This window comes from Quercus robur, chromosome 6 (genome assembly GCF_932294415.1).
Source record: "Quercus robur chromosome 6, dhQueRobu3.1, whole genome shotgun sequence".
In the NCBI taxonomy this organism is placed as follows: Eukaryota; Viridiplantae; Streptophyta; class Magnoliopsida; order Fagales; family Fagaceae; genus Quercus; species Quercus robur.
The window spans coordinates 42,753,933-42,769,284 of NC_065539.1; the positions used below are offsets into that span (position 1 = coordinate 42,753,933).

The 15,352-nt window shown below is 35.2% G+C and overlaps 3 protein-coding genes across 7 annotated transcripts; 2 read left to right on the forward strand and 1 right to left on the reverse strand.

Moving 5' to 3' along the window:
* The first annotated feature begins 734 nt into the window (after positions 1 to 734).
* Positions 735 to 6,741, forward strand: LOC126688860 (protein AGENET DOMAIN (AGD)-CONTAINING P1-like). Of its 5 annotated transcripts, none has more exons than XM_050383738.1 (5): positions 735 to 1,284; positions 2,793 to 3,287; positions 3,907 to 4,401; positions 5,270 to 5,777; positions 6,378 to 6,741. In XM_050383738.1, the coding sequence occupies exons 1-4, from the start codon at positions 814 to 816 to the stop codon at positions 5,765 to 5,767; spliced, it is 1,959 nt and encodes a 652-aa protein (XP_050239695.1). In that variant the 5' UTR covers positions 735 to 813; the 3' UTR covers positions 5,768 to 5,777; positions 6,378 to 6,741. The 5 variants fall into 5 exon arrangements, with proteins under 5 accessions (XP_050239695.1, XP_050239697.1, XP_050239694.1 ...); XM_050383740.1 differs by having other exon boundaries at positions 736 to 1,284; positions 2,805 to 3,287; positions 5,270 to 5,752; XM_050383737.1 differs by having other exon boundaries at positions 737 to 1,284; positions 5,270 to 5,752.
* Positions 6,742 to 8,114: 1,373 nt separating this feature from the next.
* Positions 8,115 to 9,046, reverse strand: LOC126688862 (uncharacterized). Its single transcript, XM_050383742.1, has one exon. The coding sequence runs from the start codon at positions 8,709 to 8,711 to the stop codon at positions 8,271 to 8,273; it is 441 nt and encodes a 146-aa protein (XP_050239699.1). The 5' UTR covers positions 8,712 to 9,046; the 3' UTR covers positions 8,115 to 8,270.
* A 4,363-nt stretch (positions 9,047 to 13,409) lies between these two features.
* LOC126688863 (F-box protein At5g49610) lies at positions 13,410 to 15,142 on the forward strand. The gene has a single exon (XM_050383743.1). It carries the CDS (start codon positions 13,791 to 13,793, stop codon positions 14,868 to 14,870), a length of 1,080 nt encoding a protein of 359 aa, XP_050239700.1. The 5' UTR covers positions 13,410 to 13,790; the 3' UTR covers positions 14,871 to 15,142.
* Positions 15,143 to 15,352: the final 210 nt, after the last annotated feature.

Consider the following 15,352-nt stretch of genomic DNA (forward strand, 5'->3'; position numbering starts at 1 on the left):
TAAAATAAAGAGAAAAGCAGAAGTAGAAGAAGAAAAAAAAAAAAAAACGTCTATATTACGTGATTTAGCCTAACGACTAACATTCACAAAGAAAAGTTATTAATAGTTACATCTTCACTATGTTGAATTATATATTACAAACTTACAATAAATCAAATATAATATATATATATATATATATATATATTTAACCGTTGTTACAAGACTAATAGTAGTTTAAAAAAAAAAAAAAAAAAAAAAAAAAAAAAAAGCGTTGCTTGGACACCAAATAGAATTGGGCTTGGACTTAATATCTTTATAATATTTGTTAAAAATATAAATAAAAGTGAAAAAATATAATAAATTTATAAAAAATATAGTTACTTTTTTCTATGAACATAATATGCTTATTATACCATCAAATATATAAATTAAATTTGTTATGCTAAAATTTGAAATTTGAAATTTGAAATTTTTTTGGTTTGAAAACCTTGAAGGAATGTACATGTTTAATTACTTGGAATACATACCATATATATATAAAATATCTCGTGAAAATGTACTAAAATAATATGCTTATAGCCTTTATACCATCAAATATATAAATTAAATTTGTAACGGGAAAATTTTAAAATTTTAATTTTTTTTTTGGTTTGAAAACCTTGAAAGAATAGAATAGATTCAATAGAATAGAATGAAATGTACATGTGCCTCCATGGAATACATACCGTCCGTTTGTTACTAAAATGTACTTGTCTCCCGCCACAATGTCAGAGACTCTCTCTCTCTCTTCCCTGTGATCTCTGTGACTCTCTCTCTCAAATCTCACTCACAATGTCAGACTCAGAGACCCCATTCAGGAAAGGCGACCAAGTGGAAGTGACAAAGCCACACCACCATTCCTACGCCACCACCACCAGCGTCGCCACCAATGGACCCTACTACCCCGCCACCGTGCTCCGCTCACATCCCACCAAAGACCACCACCTCTTGATTCAGTACCAAACCCTTATGTCATTGCACAGTGGTCCTTACGGCCCGCAACTCCTCACCGAGTACGTCCATTGGGCCCGGGTAAGGCCCATTCCCCCCAACGACCCCCACCAGGGCCTCAAAGTCGGTGACTCCGTCGACGCCTTTCGAGGATGTTCGTGGGTTAAAGGCACGGTTATGGACATTTATGAAAACTCCAAGTACTTGGTGCTTTTCGACGAGGAAGAACAAGAGCTAGAGATTGAGCAGTGGAATTTGCGGCTTCATAGGAACTGGGTTCGTGGCTCATGGGACGCACCTCTTCTAGAACAGGTTTTTTTTTTTTTTTTTTTTTTTTTTTAATTATTAATGGGTTTTTGGTTTTGGTGTTTAATTTTGTGTTTTTGGGTTTTGATTGTTTTATGCATTTGTGATAGTTTTAACTTTTGCTATGTTGAGGTCTCTCTCTGTGTGTTAGTGTGTATGTCAGTGTGACACTGTTGAGCAATGATCGGGTGGTGCAATTATGAGAGAATGTTTGTGTTTTTTAATATATGTTAATGGGTTTTTGGTTTTGGTACTTAATTTTGTGTTTCTGGGTTTTGATTCTTTGGAGCATTTGTGAAAGTTGGTTTTTGCCATGTATAAGGTTGTTTCTGCACGTGAGTATAATACTGTTGAGAAATGATTGGGTGGTGGAATAAATATATATAATGAGAGAATGTTTGTGTTTGTTAATTTTTTTTTGTCATTACTTTGTTCAGTGATTATATATATGTATGTACGGTTTGAATTTTGAAACGTTTTGTACCATGTTTTAGAGAGAGACGAAAACGGCCCACTTGGTTAAATGAATATAAGAATAATTTTGCTTTCTTCTTGTTCTCTATTTTTATTTATTTATTTTTGCAAAGGGGAGTGGGGGAAGGGTGTGATGGGTTTATAGTGGTGGAAAAGGTTTCAGGTCCTTTGTTTTGTCTTTGAGGGAAAGAGATGGGTGATGGTGCTTTTTTGGGGTTAGGAATTTCGGGGTTATCAGTGTTTCGGGCTAATCGGGTCAGTATCTGAAGCGGACCCAATTAAAATTTGATTATTTGTATAGAATCAGATCCAACTTTTGATGATAGATTCTTCTCTAATTTCTATTATAATCAGGTTAATTACAAGGCAGCACTGTGCAGTTTACTGTGTACACATCAAATTTACAAATTCGGGCCTTAACGGAGAGGTCATTGATTTTTGAGGTGAATAAGGGCTATACTGACTAAGGTGGTCATTAAATGTGTCTTTAACTCTTTATTGAAGACTGGACTTTGTTGTCATAAGGAGGAGTAGTGTGCCTTTGCTCCTGGTAGATAAAACAGGGAGAATGTGGGAAACAAACATGCGCCACATTAATTTGAGGTGTTTTCTTTCACCAAGACTAAGCTATTCTGTTAGATGTTCGTACATCTTTGATTAATGGCCTAATTTCTGGACATCTTCTTTCACTGCATATATAATTTTTATAATATTCTGTATTTTTTGTAAACATAAAGGTAAGTTGAATGAATACTTTCATGCTGCATATGTTTCATGTCGAATTAGGATATTCTTTTCCAAGCAGTTGACTGCTTATGTGCACCATTTGCTAGTGGATCTTCATCATTAAGTGTCATTCCTTTGGCATGATTAATAGCATACCTATTCCTGATGCTGTCCTTTCTATTTTTATTTTTTGGTAATCAGTGTGTTCTATTGCCTGGCCTTCTTATCATTTCTTTTAAATGCTTCTAGATAATTGTCTCTTTAATAACTTTCTGTGTTTCTTAAAGTGTGAGTGTGTGACAAGATTATGAAAGCTTGAAGTGCAGGAAAAGCCATCTGAAACGGAGGTGGAGTCCAGAAATTTTAGAATAATGATAACATACAGCAGGAGAAAATCAAAGGAAAAGTTTAGAAAGGGAACCATGGTGGAGGTCAGCAGCGATGAGGAAGGTTACAAGGGTTCTTGGTTCACTGCTACTGTTATTCAGTCTACAGGAAGTGACAAGTTTCTGTTGGAATACCATAACCTGACCATGGATGATGGAACCCAGCCTTTGAGAGAAGAAGTACATGCGCAGTATATTAGGCCTTTTCCCCCTGAAGTTCCTGGAGTTGTGTCTTTTAAGGAGCTCCAAGAAGTCAATGCATGGTACAACGAAGGGTGGTGGGAAGGTGTGATTTCCAAAGTTCTAAATTTCTCAGAGTATATCGTCTATTTCAGCTATTCCAATGAGGAATTAAGATTTGGACATTCTAAGTTGAGGCCACATCAACATTGGATTAATGGAAAATGGGTCATTGCTTCCAAGGTTAGAAGCTTCTTTTACATTATGCATGGAAGTCTGATGTTTTGTATTATTAAATACTTTTGCTTCTGAAAAAACTCTGTTGATTACAAATTTAATTAAATACATATCAAGATCATTTAGCAATGTTTAGCCCAAATGGATATGATTGTTATGATTATCTTATATGTTTCCAGTTGTCACATCTTTGATGAATGGCCTGATTTCCGGACATCTTCTTTCACTGCACATATAGTTTTATTATCTTCTTTCACTGCGCATATAGTTTTATTATCTTCTTTACTTTTTATAAACATAGAGGTAAGTTAAATGAAATACTTGTACATTCATGCTGCAAAAGTTTCACATTGAATTAGGATTTTCTTGTTCAAGCAGTTGACTGTACATTTCCACAATTTGCTAGTGGAACTTCATCATTAAAAGTGTGATTCCATTGGCATTTGGCATAAAAATGATTAGTGCAATACCTATGCCTGATACTGTCATTCTTTTTATTTTATCTTTTCCATGTAAACAGTGTGTCCTTTTGCCTGGCCATCTTATCGTTTCTTTTAAATGCATCTGGATAACTGTTTCTTCAATAACTAGATCTGTTTCTTAAAGCGTGATAAGATTTTGAAAGCTTGAAGTGCAGGAAAAGCCATCTGAAATGGAGATGGAGTCTAGAGATTTAAGAATAAAGATAACTTACAGCAGCAAAAAATCAACAGAAAAGTTCAGAAAGGGAACATTAGTGGAGGTCAGTAGTGATGAGGAAGGTTATAAAGGTTCTTGGTTCACTGCTACTGTCATTGGGTCTACAGGATCTGACAGGTTTCTGGTGGAATACCATAACCTGACAATGGATGATGGAATCCAGCCTTTCAGAGAAGAAGCACATGCACGGCATATTAGGCCTTTCCCCCCTAAAGTTTCTGGAATTGTGCATTTTAAAAAGCTCCAAGAAGTCGATGCTTGGTACAATGATGGGTGGTGGGAGGGTGTGATTTCCAAAGTTATAAATTTCTCAGAGTATATTGTCTATTTCAGCTCTACCAATGAGGAATTAAGATTTGAACATTCTAAGTTGAGGCCTCATCAGCATTGGATTAATGGAACATGGCTCATCGCTTCCAAGGTTAGAAGCTTCTATTACATGATGTTCGTATGTATGGGATGAAGGGAGATGGAGAGAAAGGAGAGTGGAAGGTGGCCATAATGTGTTAATTTTTAGTATATTCCAGCCATCTTTCTCTCTCCTCCTTCCCTCTACGCTCCTTCCATCCAAACTTAGGGTACCTTTTCTTCTGAATAGTGATTAAAAAATTTATTATATACATATCAAGATCATTAAGCAATGTTGCAATGTTTTGATCAATTGGATATGTTTATCTTATATGCTGGTTGCTTTAGAAGGGAAATCATCAATTTTTGGTGTTTTTTTTTAAAATAAATCACTTTGATGCAAGTTGCAATGTCTAGAAAAATTATGACAGCAAATTAAAGTAGCTAAATCTTTCGTTTTTTGTAATTTTTGTTGGGTGAAAAGGGAAGCAAATGGTGTAACCCATACTTTGTGTAAGTTTGCCTTAAGACTGCCTTCATCTTCTTGTTGTAATAGTTTCTCCATCCCTGCTCTGGTTCTGGAAGCTGGGAGGAATGATGTTCTTTTGTGTTATTGAGTAATGCTATTTCGAATTATCAAAAAGTACCTTACAAATTTTTGTGGCTTTGTCTGGGCATCCAGTCCATTAGACATCGAAAGTATTTAGACAGTGTGCTTGGGAGAGAATAATAAAACAAGCTACTGAGCCATGCTTGACTTGTGTATTATTCCCATGGTCGTGGACTTTATTCAATGGATATTTATAAACTAGATTCAACTTTACTTCTTCTGGAAATTACTGTATGTTATTTCTGCATTGCCAAGGCAAATAATTCTTAAAAGCTTCTTGTCTTCCATTTGTTGGTTAAAATGTGTCATTATCTTGAGTTTTGAAATGCAGGGAAAGTCTTGTGAGCTGGCAATGGCATATAGGGATGTACAAGTGAGTATGAATGATGCTGGAAACAAATCGAAGGCAAAGTTCAACTTGGGAGCAATGGTAGAGGTCAGAAGTGATGAGGAAGGTTTTCGAGGTTCTTGGTACACTGCAATCATTGTTGATTTGATAGGGAATGACAAGTTCTTGGTGGAATATCAGACACTGAGAACAGAGGATGAAACTGAACTTCTTAGGGAAGAGGCAGATGTGTCAGATATAAGGCCTTATCCCCCTGATATTGAACATCTTTACCGTTTTGCAGTGCGAGAGAAAGTTGATGTTTGGTATAATGAGGGCTGGTGGGTAGGTTATATATCCAATGTTCTAGATGACTTGAGGTACAGAGTATATTTTGAGACCACAAATGAGGTGCTGGAATTTGAACATTCTGATCTGAGGCCTCATCAAGAATGGGTCGATGGAAACTGGGTAGCTGCTTCTAGGGTAGGACATCAGTAATGCTTATATGGTACTTTTATTGAGGCAATCTTTTTATATAGCTTGTTATGTAAATATTTCTGAATTTGCAAACATATTGTCCCTTTTTATAAACTACAAATGATTTCTTCTACCTATGAAATCTCTCAACAGTCTGAAGCCCTGAAATGTACAAACAATAACCACTTTGTAAGTCTCTTATTAAGTGTTTCTACTAATGGCTTTAGCTGTCCAGTTTTTCCAAATTGACGAAATTAACTTTTAATGAATGATTGATTATCAATTATCTGCTGGCTTCTAACAATTTCAAAAGAATGAGTTCTCCATCAGATGCTTTATAGCAGCACCATGCACACATATATATCTTTTTTAAGTGGATTAAAGAAGCTTATGCTTGGATAGATTTTTCTCAAAAGTTGTATGGCCTTTACTCTGTACATTCTCTTTTACTGATATAGATGAAATTATGTCCTTGTTGTACTTTCCACTCCTTTATGCTATTCATGATTCATACACCTTTTAATTGTTATAAATAATATTATTTCATTTTGCGGTTATGCTACAACTAAATGCTTGATCTGGTTGCTTATTTCTTTGCACTATGACTTATGCTCAGCTAATTTCTTTTCAGGATTGGAAATTCTGATCAAAGAATGAATTGCTTTAGGTTCTTCAAGCCAATATGCTATCTTATTGTAAAGAATGTCTTTGGCTACAATCAGATCAACATTTTGTGCGTCTAAAAATTGAAGCATTAATGTGTTCAAGAATGTTGCTATCCTTTGCTGTGTCTATATATTTTTTGTCAGATCTTAGAGTTCTCTTGCCTTCTCCAACCAGATTCCAGGTTCAATGAACCTCCAACTTCTTTTGTATGTAAGAGATTCATTTGATATGATATCTTGTAAATATTAAACATATTAGTATCTTACTAATTCCACATAGCATTTTCAATATGGATATATCATTTAAGCTTTTGATCGTGCCTTGCATTTTTTCCTCCTCCATGATTAATTTCACTTTGAATAACAGCTTAGCTTATTCCGTATTAAATGACGAAATCTGTTCTATTTCAGTATGCAGTCAGTGTCTACAATAAATGGAAGGACTTACATTTTGTAGTCTCTTCATGTGAATAAGATTTCATTTTTCTAGCTAGCCCCATTTCAAATATCAAATTGAATTTGAGGCCTTTGATCTCTCCTAAGAACAGTTCACATTAATGCCAGATATTTCTTGTGTCTTGGTAGAGGATCTCACTGGTTTGAAGCCCATGGCTACCTTAGGCAATTATGCAACCAAGGCATTGAGCCATAACCAGTTTTAATCCAAAAGACCTCAAACTATCACGGTTTTTATCTACCTTAAATTCCACAATTAAGCCATTCTCTCTGCAAGCATAAACTAATAGTTTAGATTGATCAACTACAGGTGGTTTTATAATTAGTGTTTTTCTAAAGTTACTCTATTGTCAACAAGACCAACATTTGTTAGACACTGAACTTGCTGTAATTTCCTACTTCTAAAAGAGGTTTGAATGAAATACCTTAACTTGATTCTCAAAAAAAAAAAAAGGGTTTGAGATAAGTACTTGGCCAGTTTCACATTTGAAATGGATGTAACACCACCCTTATTAACTGACATCAAGTGGGGGAACGTCACCTTCAATTTCAAACATCCAAATGGATTGGTGAAATCTGAAATACAGTTTTCTCTTGCTGACTTAAAATGCACTCCGGATGCTCTAGAACTAGTGGCTCTCATTGATTGTACGGCATATTTTTACCCATCACTGTATTGAACTCTCTCTGTCTGTCTACGATGCAAGGGGCATCTTTGCACTTTTGGGTCCATCAGCCAGAATTCTTGCGTTGCAGCACTGTAATTGTCACCTTTTCAAAATTTTGTCACTTTGGTTGCGTGAAGAATCTTGGAAAGAGAGGAACCTCTCAAGGCACTTGTTAACTAGCATATTCTTTTCTTGCTTTAAAAACTATTCATAAACCAAAGAATGACGTGTTTGAGATGAACAAGAAATCATTATTAAGTGTGTGTTTGGATAGAACTTATTTTGCTGAAATTGAAAACTGAAAATTGAAAACACTGTAGTAAAATAATTTTTAAATGTGTGAATAGTGCTGTGGGATCCATTTTTAATGAAAAAATTGATAAAAAATAAAATTTATGGGTCCGTAAACAGTGCACATATGCACTGTTCACCGTTGAAAGTCAACCTTTGCGTTACTGTTTAATGAACAGTACCCGCAATACTCCAAAAACGCGTGAAAACCAAAAATAAAAAATAAAAAATAAAGAACAAAAACGCAGAGTAGAAAACGCAGCCGTGGATCCAAACATGCTCTAAATATACAAAGTAATCAAATAAAGGATCAATAAATATTTAATACAAGATATTCTTCTTCTTCTTCTTCTTTTTTTTTTTTTTTTGAATTACACTTGCCCTCCATTACTTTCCCTTCCTTTGCTTCTTCAATGTTCTTCTCCCAAGGAATCTACAACTATCTCATTCTGCAGATATATGCATCATCCCTTTCATAGTGAACACCGATGTCGGAAAAGACTTGGACAAACCTACCGGTGTTTTAAAGGTAATCCATCTTGCAGGAGGATTCCTGACAAAAATCTCACTCAAAGTAATCCAAATCAAGAACTCCTTGGCTTTGACACCAGTCAGATTCTTGATCTTGTTGGGCTCAACATAGGCTGTGACTTCTGTGTCATAGCAGACAAGTATGTTGTCAAATCTGTACTGTTTCTTCTGCTTATGCTTAAGCCAAACAAAGCCAATTTCCTTCACATATCCACATTCCTCTATGTCTTGCAAGATTAGTAGACCATCAGGCAAACCTATTTCTGACAGCAACAACATGAACTTCTCTCTACAAATCTCATCCCCATAATACACTTCTGCTTTTGCCTTCATCTCTGCTGTCACAAGAGACATCTTTGTGTTTGAATTTTTGTATGTGTGTGTTGGGCTTAGGATTGGGGTTGAGGAGGTTCTCACACTTTGTGAGGTGGGGAAGATAAAGGCACTTTAAGAGATTGACAATATGTACATGAACAAAGAACAATCACCTTTTCAAAGTTTGTTTGATATGGAGATGTCCTAAAGGTTTCTAGCATCTAGACTTTTAGGATTCATGTATGTAACGTAAATATAAAACCTGGACTTCTACTGCTACCTAATAGTTGGTTTTTAGTGTTTTCTAGATAAGTAACTATTCATCTTCATATTCATATTAAGTATAAATCTCTTAATAATAAAGATAAAGATAAAAGTAGAATTGAGCATACGACTCTAACACGACCCTCAAAGAGACTTTATATTAATATATATTATATATATTAGTAAAGAACTGTTTCAAACCAGGCCTATTATTGTTAGTTACAGTAACTATTCTTTTCTTATTCAAATTTCAAAACCTCTTGGAAGAAAGAGTTTGGGACACGTATTAGTTATCATAATTGTATGCTTGTGTGAGAATGTTCGAGCCTCAACATTAGTGGGAGGAGATCAAATATTAAATAATTCCATTCCTTTAGACCGTTAGTTGGGGTTTTAAAACGTGAGTAGTGATGATTGGTAGATTTATTTGAGAGAGTGTCGGTAAGTATCTCATTTGAGTCCCGCTCCTTAAACAGTGAGGGTTTTTTTTTTTTTTTTAATATTTATTTTAATATGGGTTCCAAATTTCCAATAAACTCAACCGTGATCCGTCCAATAAAAGGCCTAAAATCAAATTCCATTTATATAAAAAGGAAATGCTAAATTGCGAACTATACCATGTTGCACTCTAAAGTTCTATTCCGTTCCCATTCACATTCCATAATCTCTCCATTCATATTTTTTGTGTATATGCCACATAAACTTGCCACGCGTTTTTAGTTCATCTAATAAAATGATGTCACGTCATTTTTAATTATTTGATTTTTAAAATTTTTTTAATCTACAAAAATGATGTGGCTTCATTTTATTGGCAAACTAAACACATATGACAAGTTTATGTTGTACTTAATGGAAAATATGGTTTGGGAGGTTGCTGATTTAAAAATAATAAAACTTTAGGGGGTAAAATCCAAATTTTGAAACTTTAGAATGTAAAATTCAAACACTCCCAAACTTTAAGGATATAGTTTGCAATTTAGCCAAAAGGAAATTCATTGTGCCATAGATTTAAATTATACTATATTTATTAAAAAAAATTAATTGAAATTTTTAGCTAAAGATGATTATGATGACACCAAGATAGAATTATCATGACTAATTCGTACATTATTTATTTTGGACAAAGTTTTCTTCCAACCCAGTTTGGAAGAGTCCCCTCTAGCTCTAACCCACTACATGGCAACTCATAAGACCATATATGTGGACAAGGGTATGTTAACGGGTGCTCTAAAGGAAATCATTAAAGAAAATAAAATGAGTCCCATCTATAGCTGTTAGTATCGTACAATAGACGACAGTATCGTACGATAGACGATAGTATTGTATCATATACAAAAAGTTATGTATCGTAATAACGTATTGAAAGTGCTCATAAATCATACAGTACATGGATAAGTGGGTTTAAAATGTTTTTTTTGGGGGGGGGGGTTTAAAAATTGTACTTTTAATTGAGTCTAACAAGTTGTTAAGCTTGTTTTTAACTCAAAATTATTGGGCTACTTAATTGAGCCCAATAAAATAGCATTTTCATGATTTTCTCCCTCTCTTCTTTCTTTCTCTTATCAAATTTGGACTACACACTTAATACTTAACTTTCACATTTGGAAATTTCTTTTCTACACTATGAATAAGACATTAATTGAAAATATAATATTATTTTATTTTATTATTGTTATAAGTCTAAGAAGTTAGAATGCCAAGAAAAATTATTAAAATAGAAGAATAAGAAGATATAGTAAATGCTAATGATAATGAAAAAAATGTTAATGAAGAAATAATTTTGCAAGATGATTAATATTACAATAACATTGACTTAGGTGGTATTGATTAAGCAAGATGATGAATATGGTGAAAAAAATATTTTTCTAGCTCATATGTCATGTATTATCACTTTTGAGTTTAATCAATTTGAATGTACATACTATAAACACATGTTAATTTGATTTGATTAATTATATTTGCTAAATATTATTACATAATTAATGATAAAATTAGTCATTAGTTGAATATATTTTGAATTTATAATGAATTTATATTTTATATGTATATTTATAATTTTTTAAAAAAAAATTTATTAGGTGTCTGTGGACAATATGATACAAGACAAGATATAAAAAAATAAAAAATTAATTCACAATACAATTCACGTTTTGACAACTATTATCCTATCTACGCCACTGTAGTGGGCCTTTTTGGTTAAATCGGGTTGGGCTGCCTCCTGCAGTACTGGGCCTAAATATTCTGAATAATGGAGTTAAGATCGGTCCAACTGCAACTCAATTTGGTCCAGCTTGTGCGCAAACTATGTCTCGTTTGCCAAGAGCACACTTACGGCCGGCAGAACTATTTCAGATGAGTCGTGGCAGGTAGATATGATAATAATAAGATAAAAGAAAGTAATTTGACTTCTTAATTAAAGTGAATAGATAATTTTTAACTAAGAAAAGATAATCACAGTTTAATAACAATTACTTTTATAAATAAAATAAGGGGAATAAGTGGGTAGTATATGGGTTAATCAAAAGAAGAAAGAAATCAGATCAAGTCTGATCCGCAGGACCAAAACCAGAGAGAGAAGAACGCCTCTTCTTAAAGTGAATAATCTCCTAGGGAAATCCTGCCATGAAAATTAATCACTTTGAGGGAAGCGGGCCTGAATGGTTGGTGCAAAAGAGAACTCTTTGTTTCCGACAGAAAACAAGATTTTGAGAGGGAGAGAGGAAACCAACCTATTGGTGCATGCCTGCCACTCTAACTCTCTATCTTTTTCTTTCCTCCTCTTCTAATATTCCCCTTTCTTATCTTTTTTTCTTTCTTCCTCTTTTTCTTAATACTTGTTTTCTATTTCCTGATTTTCAAATTCCCAATACCGTGGTGCTTGTTGTCTTTGTTTCTGTACATGGTAAAGACCTCTTTTTATAGTGCCTGTCGTGACTGAATTTTACTATTTTAGCCCTTAACCACCTTTGTCTGGTCTGGGTATACTTGTTGACCACCACTGGTCCGTCTGTGTACCACTCCCCATTGTTAGAAAAAAGAAAGTTATTTTGTTTGTTTGTCTGTCGTGACACCTTTTCCTACTATGGTGTGGGTGCCTTCTCTCTCCCTATCTCTCATGGCATGTACCTAGTGGTTCCAACTCAGTTTTGCTTCTTTTGGGTGCTATGTCATCCCAGCAGGACACTTCCCCCAAAAGAGTTCGAGCACGACTCTCAAAATAGGTTTTTCTCCTCTCCCCACCGCCAAACCATACCCTCTTACTTCTGACCCATAACCTTACCGTGTCCTGTATTGGCTGGGTACAGGCTGGTGAGGTCTGGACCTTGTGCGTGCCTCTCTTCCATGTATGTCCAAAATCTACCTACTGCTCATGCGTTTGTCATGGTTGGCTTGCACAGTCTGCCATCCGTTTTTTACTATTTTTTGGTTCCCCTTTCCTTTATGGCTTGCCCCACTTAGAGGCTGGGCCTTGCTTGACGGTGGGTTTTGCCTTTCTTCAGCCCACCCTTTTTTCTGCTACCATCTTTTGCCATACCACTCTATCACTCCTGTTGTGAAGTTGTTTGCTTCAATCCTGCTGGGCCTTTTTGGGCTTGCCGTTTATTCTTCTCCAAATGGTCCAATACGGCCATTGGTTCTTTTATTATATCACTGGCGGGCTCCTGTGTCCCATTTGTTTTCTCTTGGGCGTCCTTGGCCCATTTGCTTTCCTTGAGCTTCCTCAGTCCTTTTCTTAACTTTGCATTCTCATGGGTTTTTATTCAGTTCTTTGGGCTTCCTCGACCCAATTACATTATCCCTCATCCTTGGGATTCATGGGCTTGCTATCAATCCCTTACTTTCTCTGCTTTCATTACTTTAGGCCTACCGTGGCCTACTTTCACTTTTCCATATTATATACTGTCCATGGTTTGCTTTTTCTCTCTTTCCGAGTTCCTTTAAGCTCATTTACCCCCTCAAGGCCCATTTGTTTATCTCATAGGCCTGTGATCCATTATTTCTGCTGCTTGATCTTAATGGGTTTTCTATCTATTTACCAATTCTTTTCTATTTGTGTTGTTGGGCTTCTCCTTTTCACTTAGGCTTCCAAAATAGCCATCAACAGCCACAAAACAATAAAAATAGTAAAAGGTTAATAAAAAAATTAGACTTTTTGACCAAAATTCAACCGCCTAGCAAAAAAAAAAAAAAGTGAATGACTGCATTGGGAATTCTACAACCCACTGGTAACAGGGCCCTTTATTTTATTCGAGCAAATGGGATGAAATCTATTGAGCCCATTGGCCATATATTCCTTTGAAATTCAACTCATGATGCCTTACCTCATCACAGTTTGTGGCCCATTAGCCAACGTGATGAGGGCCTACAAGCCCATTTGTCCTCTCAAATTTATTATTCACAACTGTCAATCAATTCGGTCATAAACTCATACTAAATATATTCAACTCATACTAAATATATTCATTTTTAAATCGCAAATTCTCTCATGACATTTTCTCTCTCTCTCTCTCTCTCTCTTCCTTTCTTTTGCTTTACAGATTTTTCCCCAAAAAAATTTCTGCCAACCCAAATCCAATTTTCTTAAACAACACCGAGCCTCTCAGTCTCTCTCAGAACTCATTGATTAAGGAAAAAAAATACTATATAAATAAAACATTAATACTGTCGAAGAAGAACGAAAGGCCAAAAGTGAATGCTCCGCTTTTAGATTTACTTGCTTCAAAATGAGAATTCACGGAATACCCATCTCGAAATTTTCATCTGGTAAGCGAATCTCAGACTTTTTCTATTGATTTTCCCATCTGGGTGTCTCAAATTGTACTTTGTTTTCTGTTTAAAAATTGATGAATTGTGATGAATTCGGTAAAAGATGGGTTTTTCCCGGACGAAGTTATTTTTCAAATCCTTGCAAGACTGCCTGTGAAGTCTCTATTCAGAACCAAAACTGTGTGTAAACTTTGGTACAGATTGTCCTCTGACAAGTACTTTATTCAGCTCTATAATGAAGTGTCTGTTAAGAACCCAATGGTATTGGTTGAGGTTTCTGAGGTATCAGAATCGAAATCTAGTTTGATCTGTGTTGATAATTTGAGGGGTGTGTCTGAAATTTCCTTAGATTTCTTGAATGATAGGGTTAAGATTAGAGCCTCTTGTAATGGATTGTTGTGTTGCTCTAGCATCCCTGATAAGGGTGTGTACTGTGTATGCAATCCTATGACTAGGGAGTTTAGGTTGCTTCCAAAGAGTAGAGAGAGGCCTGTGACAAGGTTTTACCCTGATGGTGAGGCATCACTGGTTGGTTTGGCGTGCAATTTGTGGACTCAGAAGTTTAATGTTGTGTTAGCGGGTTATCATCGATCTTTTGGTCATAGGTCGGATGGAACTTTTATATGTTTTGTGTTTGATTCAGAGTCGAATAAATGGAGAAAGTTTATGTCTTTTCAAGATTATCATTTTACGCATATGAATCGGAATCAGGTTGTATTTGTCAATGGCTCATTGCATTGGTTGACGGGTAGTTCATGTATTCTTGTGCTTGATTTGGATTGTGACATATGGAGGAAGATGTCATTGCCTGACAAATCGGGCTATGGTTCTGGGAATAGGATTTATATGTTGGAATTGGATAGTTGCTTGTCTTTGATTGAGATATCAGATTCGTGGATGAATATATGGGTTTTGAAAGACTATGTGAGGGAAGAATGGGATTTGGCTGATAGGGTGAGTCTTAGATGTATAAGAGGACTTGTGCCGGGCATTTTCCCAATAAGTCAGACAAGTGAATATGTTTTTCTAGCAACTCATAAGCAGGTATTGGTGTATCAGCGAAAGAATCGAGTGTGGAAAGAAATGTACTCTGTGAAGAATGGCTGTACACTCCCATTGTGGTTCTCGGCACATGCATTTAGGAGCACAATATTATCTTGTCATTAAGATGTGGACTCCATCTGCCTAGCTACTGTACATAAAATTCTTATTGCAAGCAATGCTGCTCGATTGACTGGTTGTATTTGTCAAAAATTAGAATTTTTTTTTTTTTTTTTTACTTATTTTGTATAAACTTTTCAGTTTAAGTTGTTGCCTCTGGCTGGGTTCTTGTCCCTCTTGTTGTGAAAAATAATGGGGCTAGTTTTTTTATTGGGTTCATAAATTGACTTTTCTTTATCCTCACTTGGAAAGAAAAATAGAAGATATTCTTTGTGAAATGCTATAGCTTTGATCATTTTTACTCTTGATCTTAGCCAAAAGGCCAAGAAAGGTATTGATCATTACTAGTCATGGTGCATATTTCTGACTTGTTTTCATGTTTTGGATGGTGATGCTGCTTGTATCTTTCTCTAAGCCTACTCAATTCATTTCCACTTGACAAACATCCATGTATTTGGCTAAGCATAGACAACAGTGATTTTAAGTAA

Bases quoted from the DNA above. Each gene is read 5' to 3' on its own strand.
- LOC126688860 (XM_050383738.1), top strand. From the start codon at position 814: ATGTCAGACTCAGAGACCCCATTCAGGAAAGGCGACCAAGTGGAAGTG. The intron at 1,285-2,792 runs GTTTTTTTTTTT...AGATTATGAAAG, and splicing joins ACGCACCTCTTCTAGAACAG to CTTGAAGTGCAGGAAAAGCC. The intron at 3,288-3,906 runs GTTAGAAGCTTC...AGATTTTGAAAG, and splicing joins AATGGGTCATTGCTTCCAAG to CTTGAAGTGCAGGAAAAGCC.
- LOC126688862 (XM_050383742.1), bottom strand. From the start codon at position 8,711: ATGTCTCTTGTGACAGCAGAGATGAAGGCAAAAGCAGAAGTGTATTAT.
- LOC126688863 (XM_050383743.1), top strand. From the start codon at position 13,791: ATGAATTCGGTAAAAGATGGGTTTTTCCCGGACGAAGTTATTTTTCAA.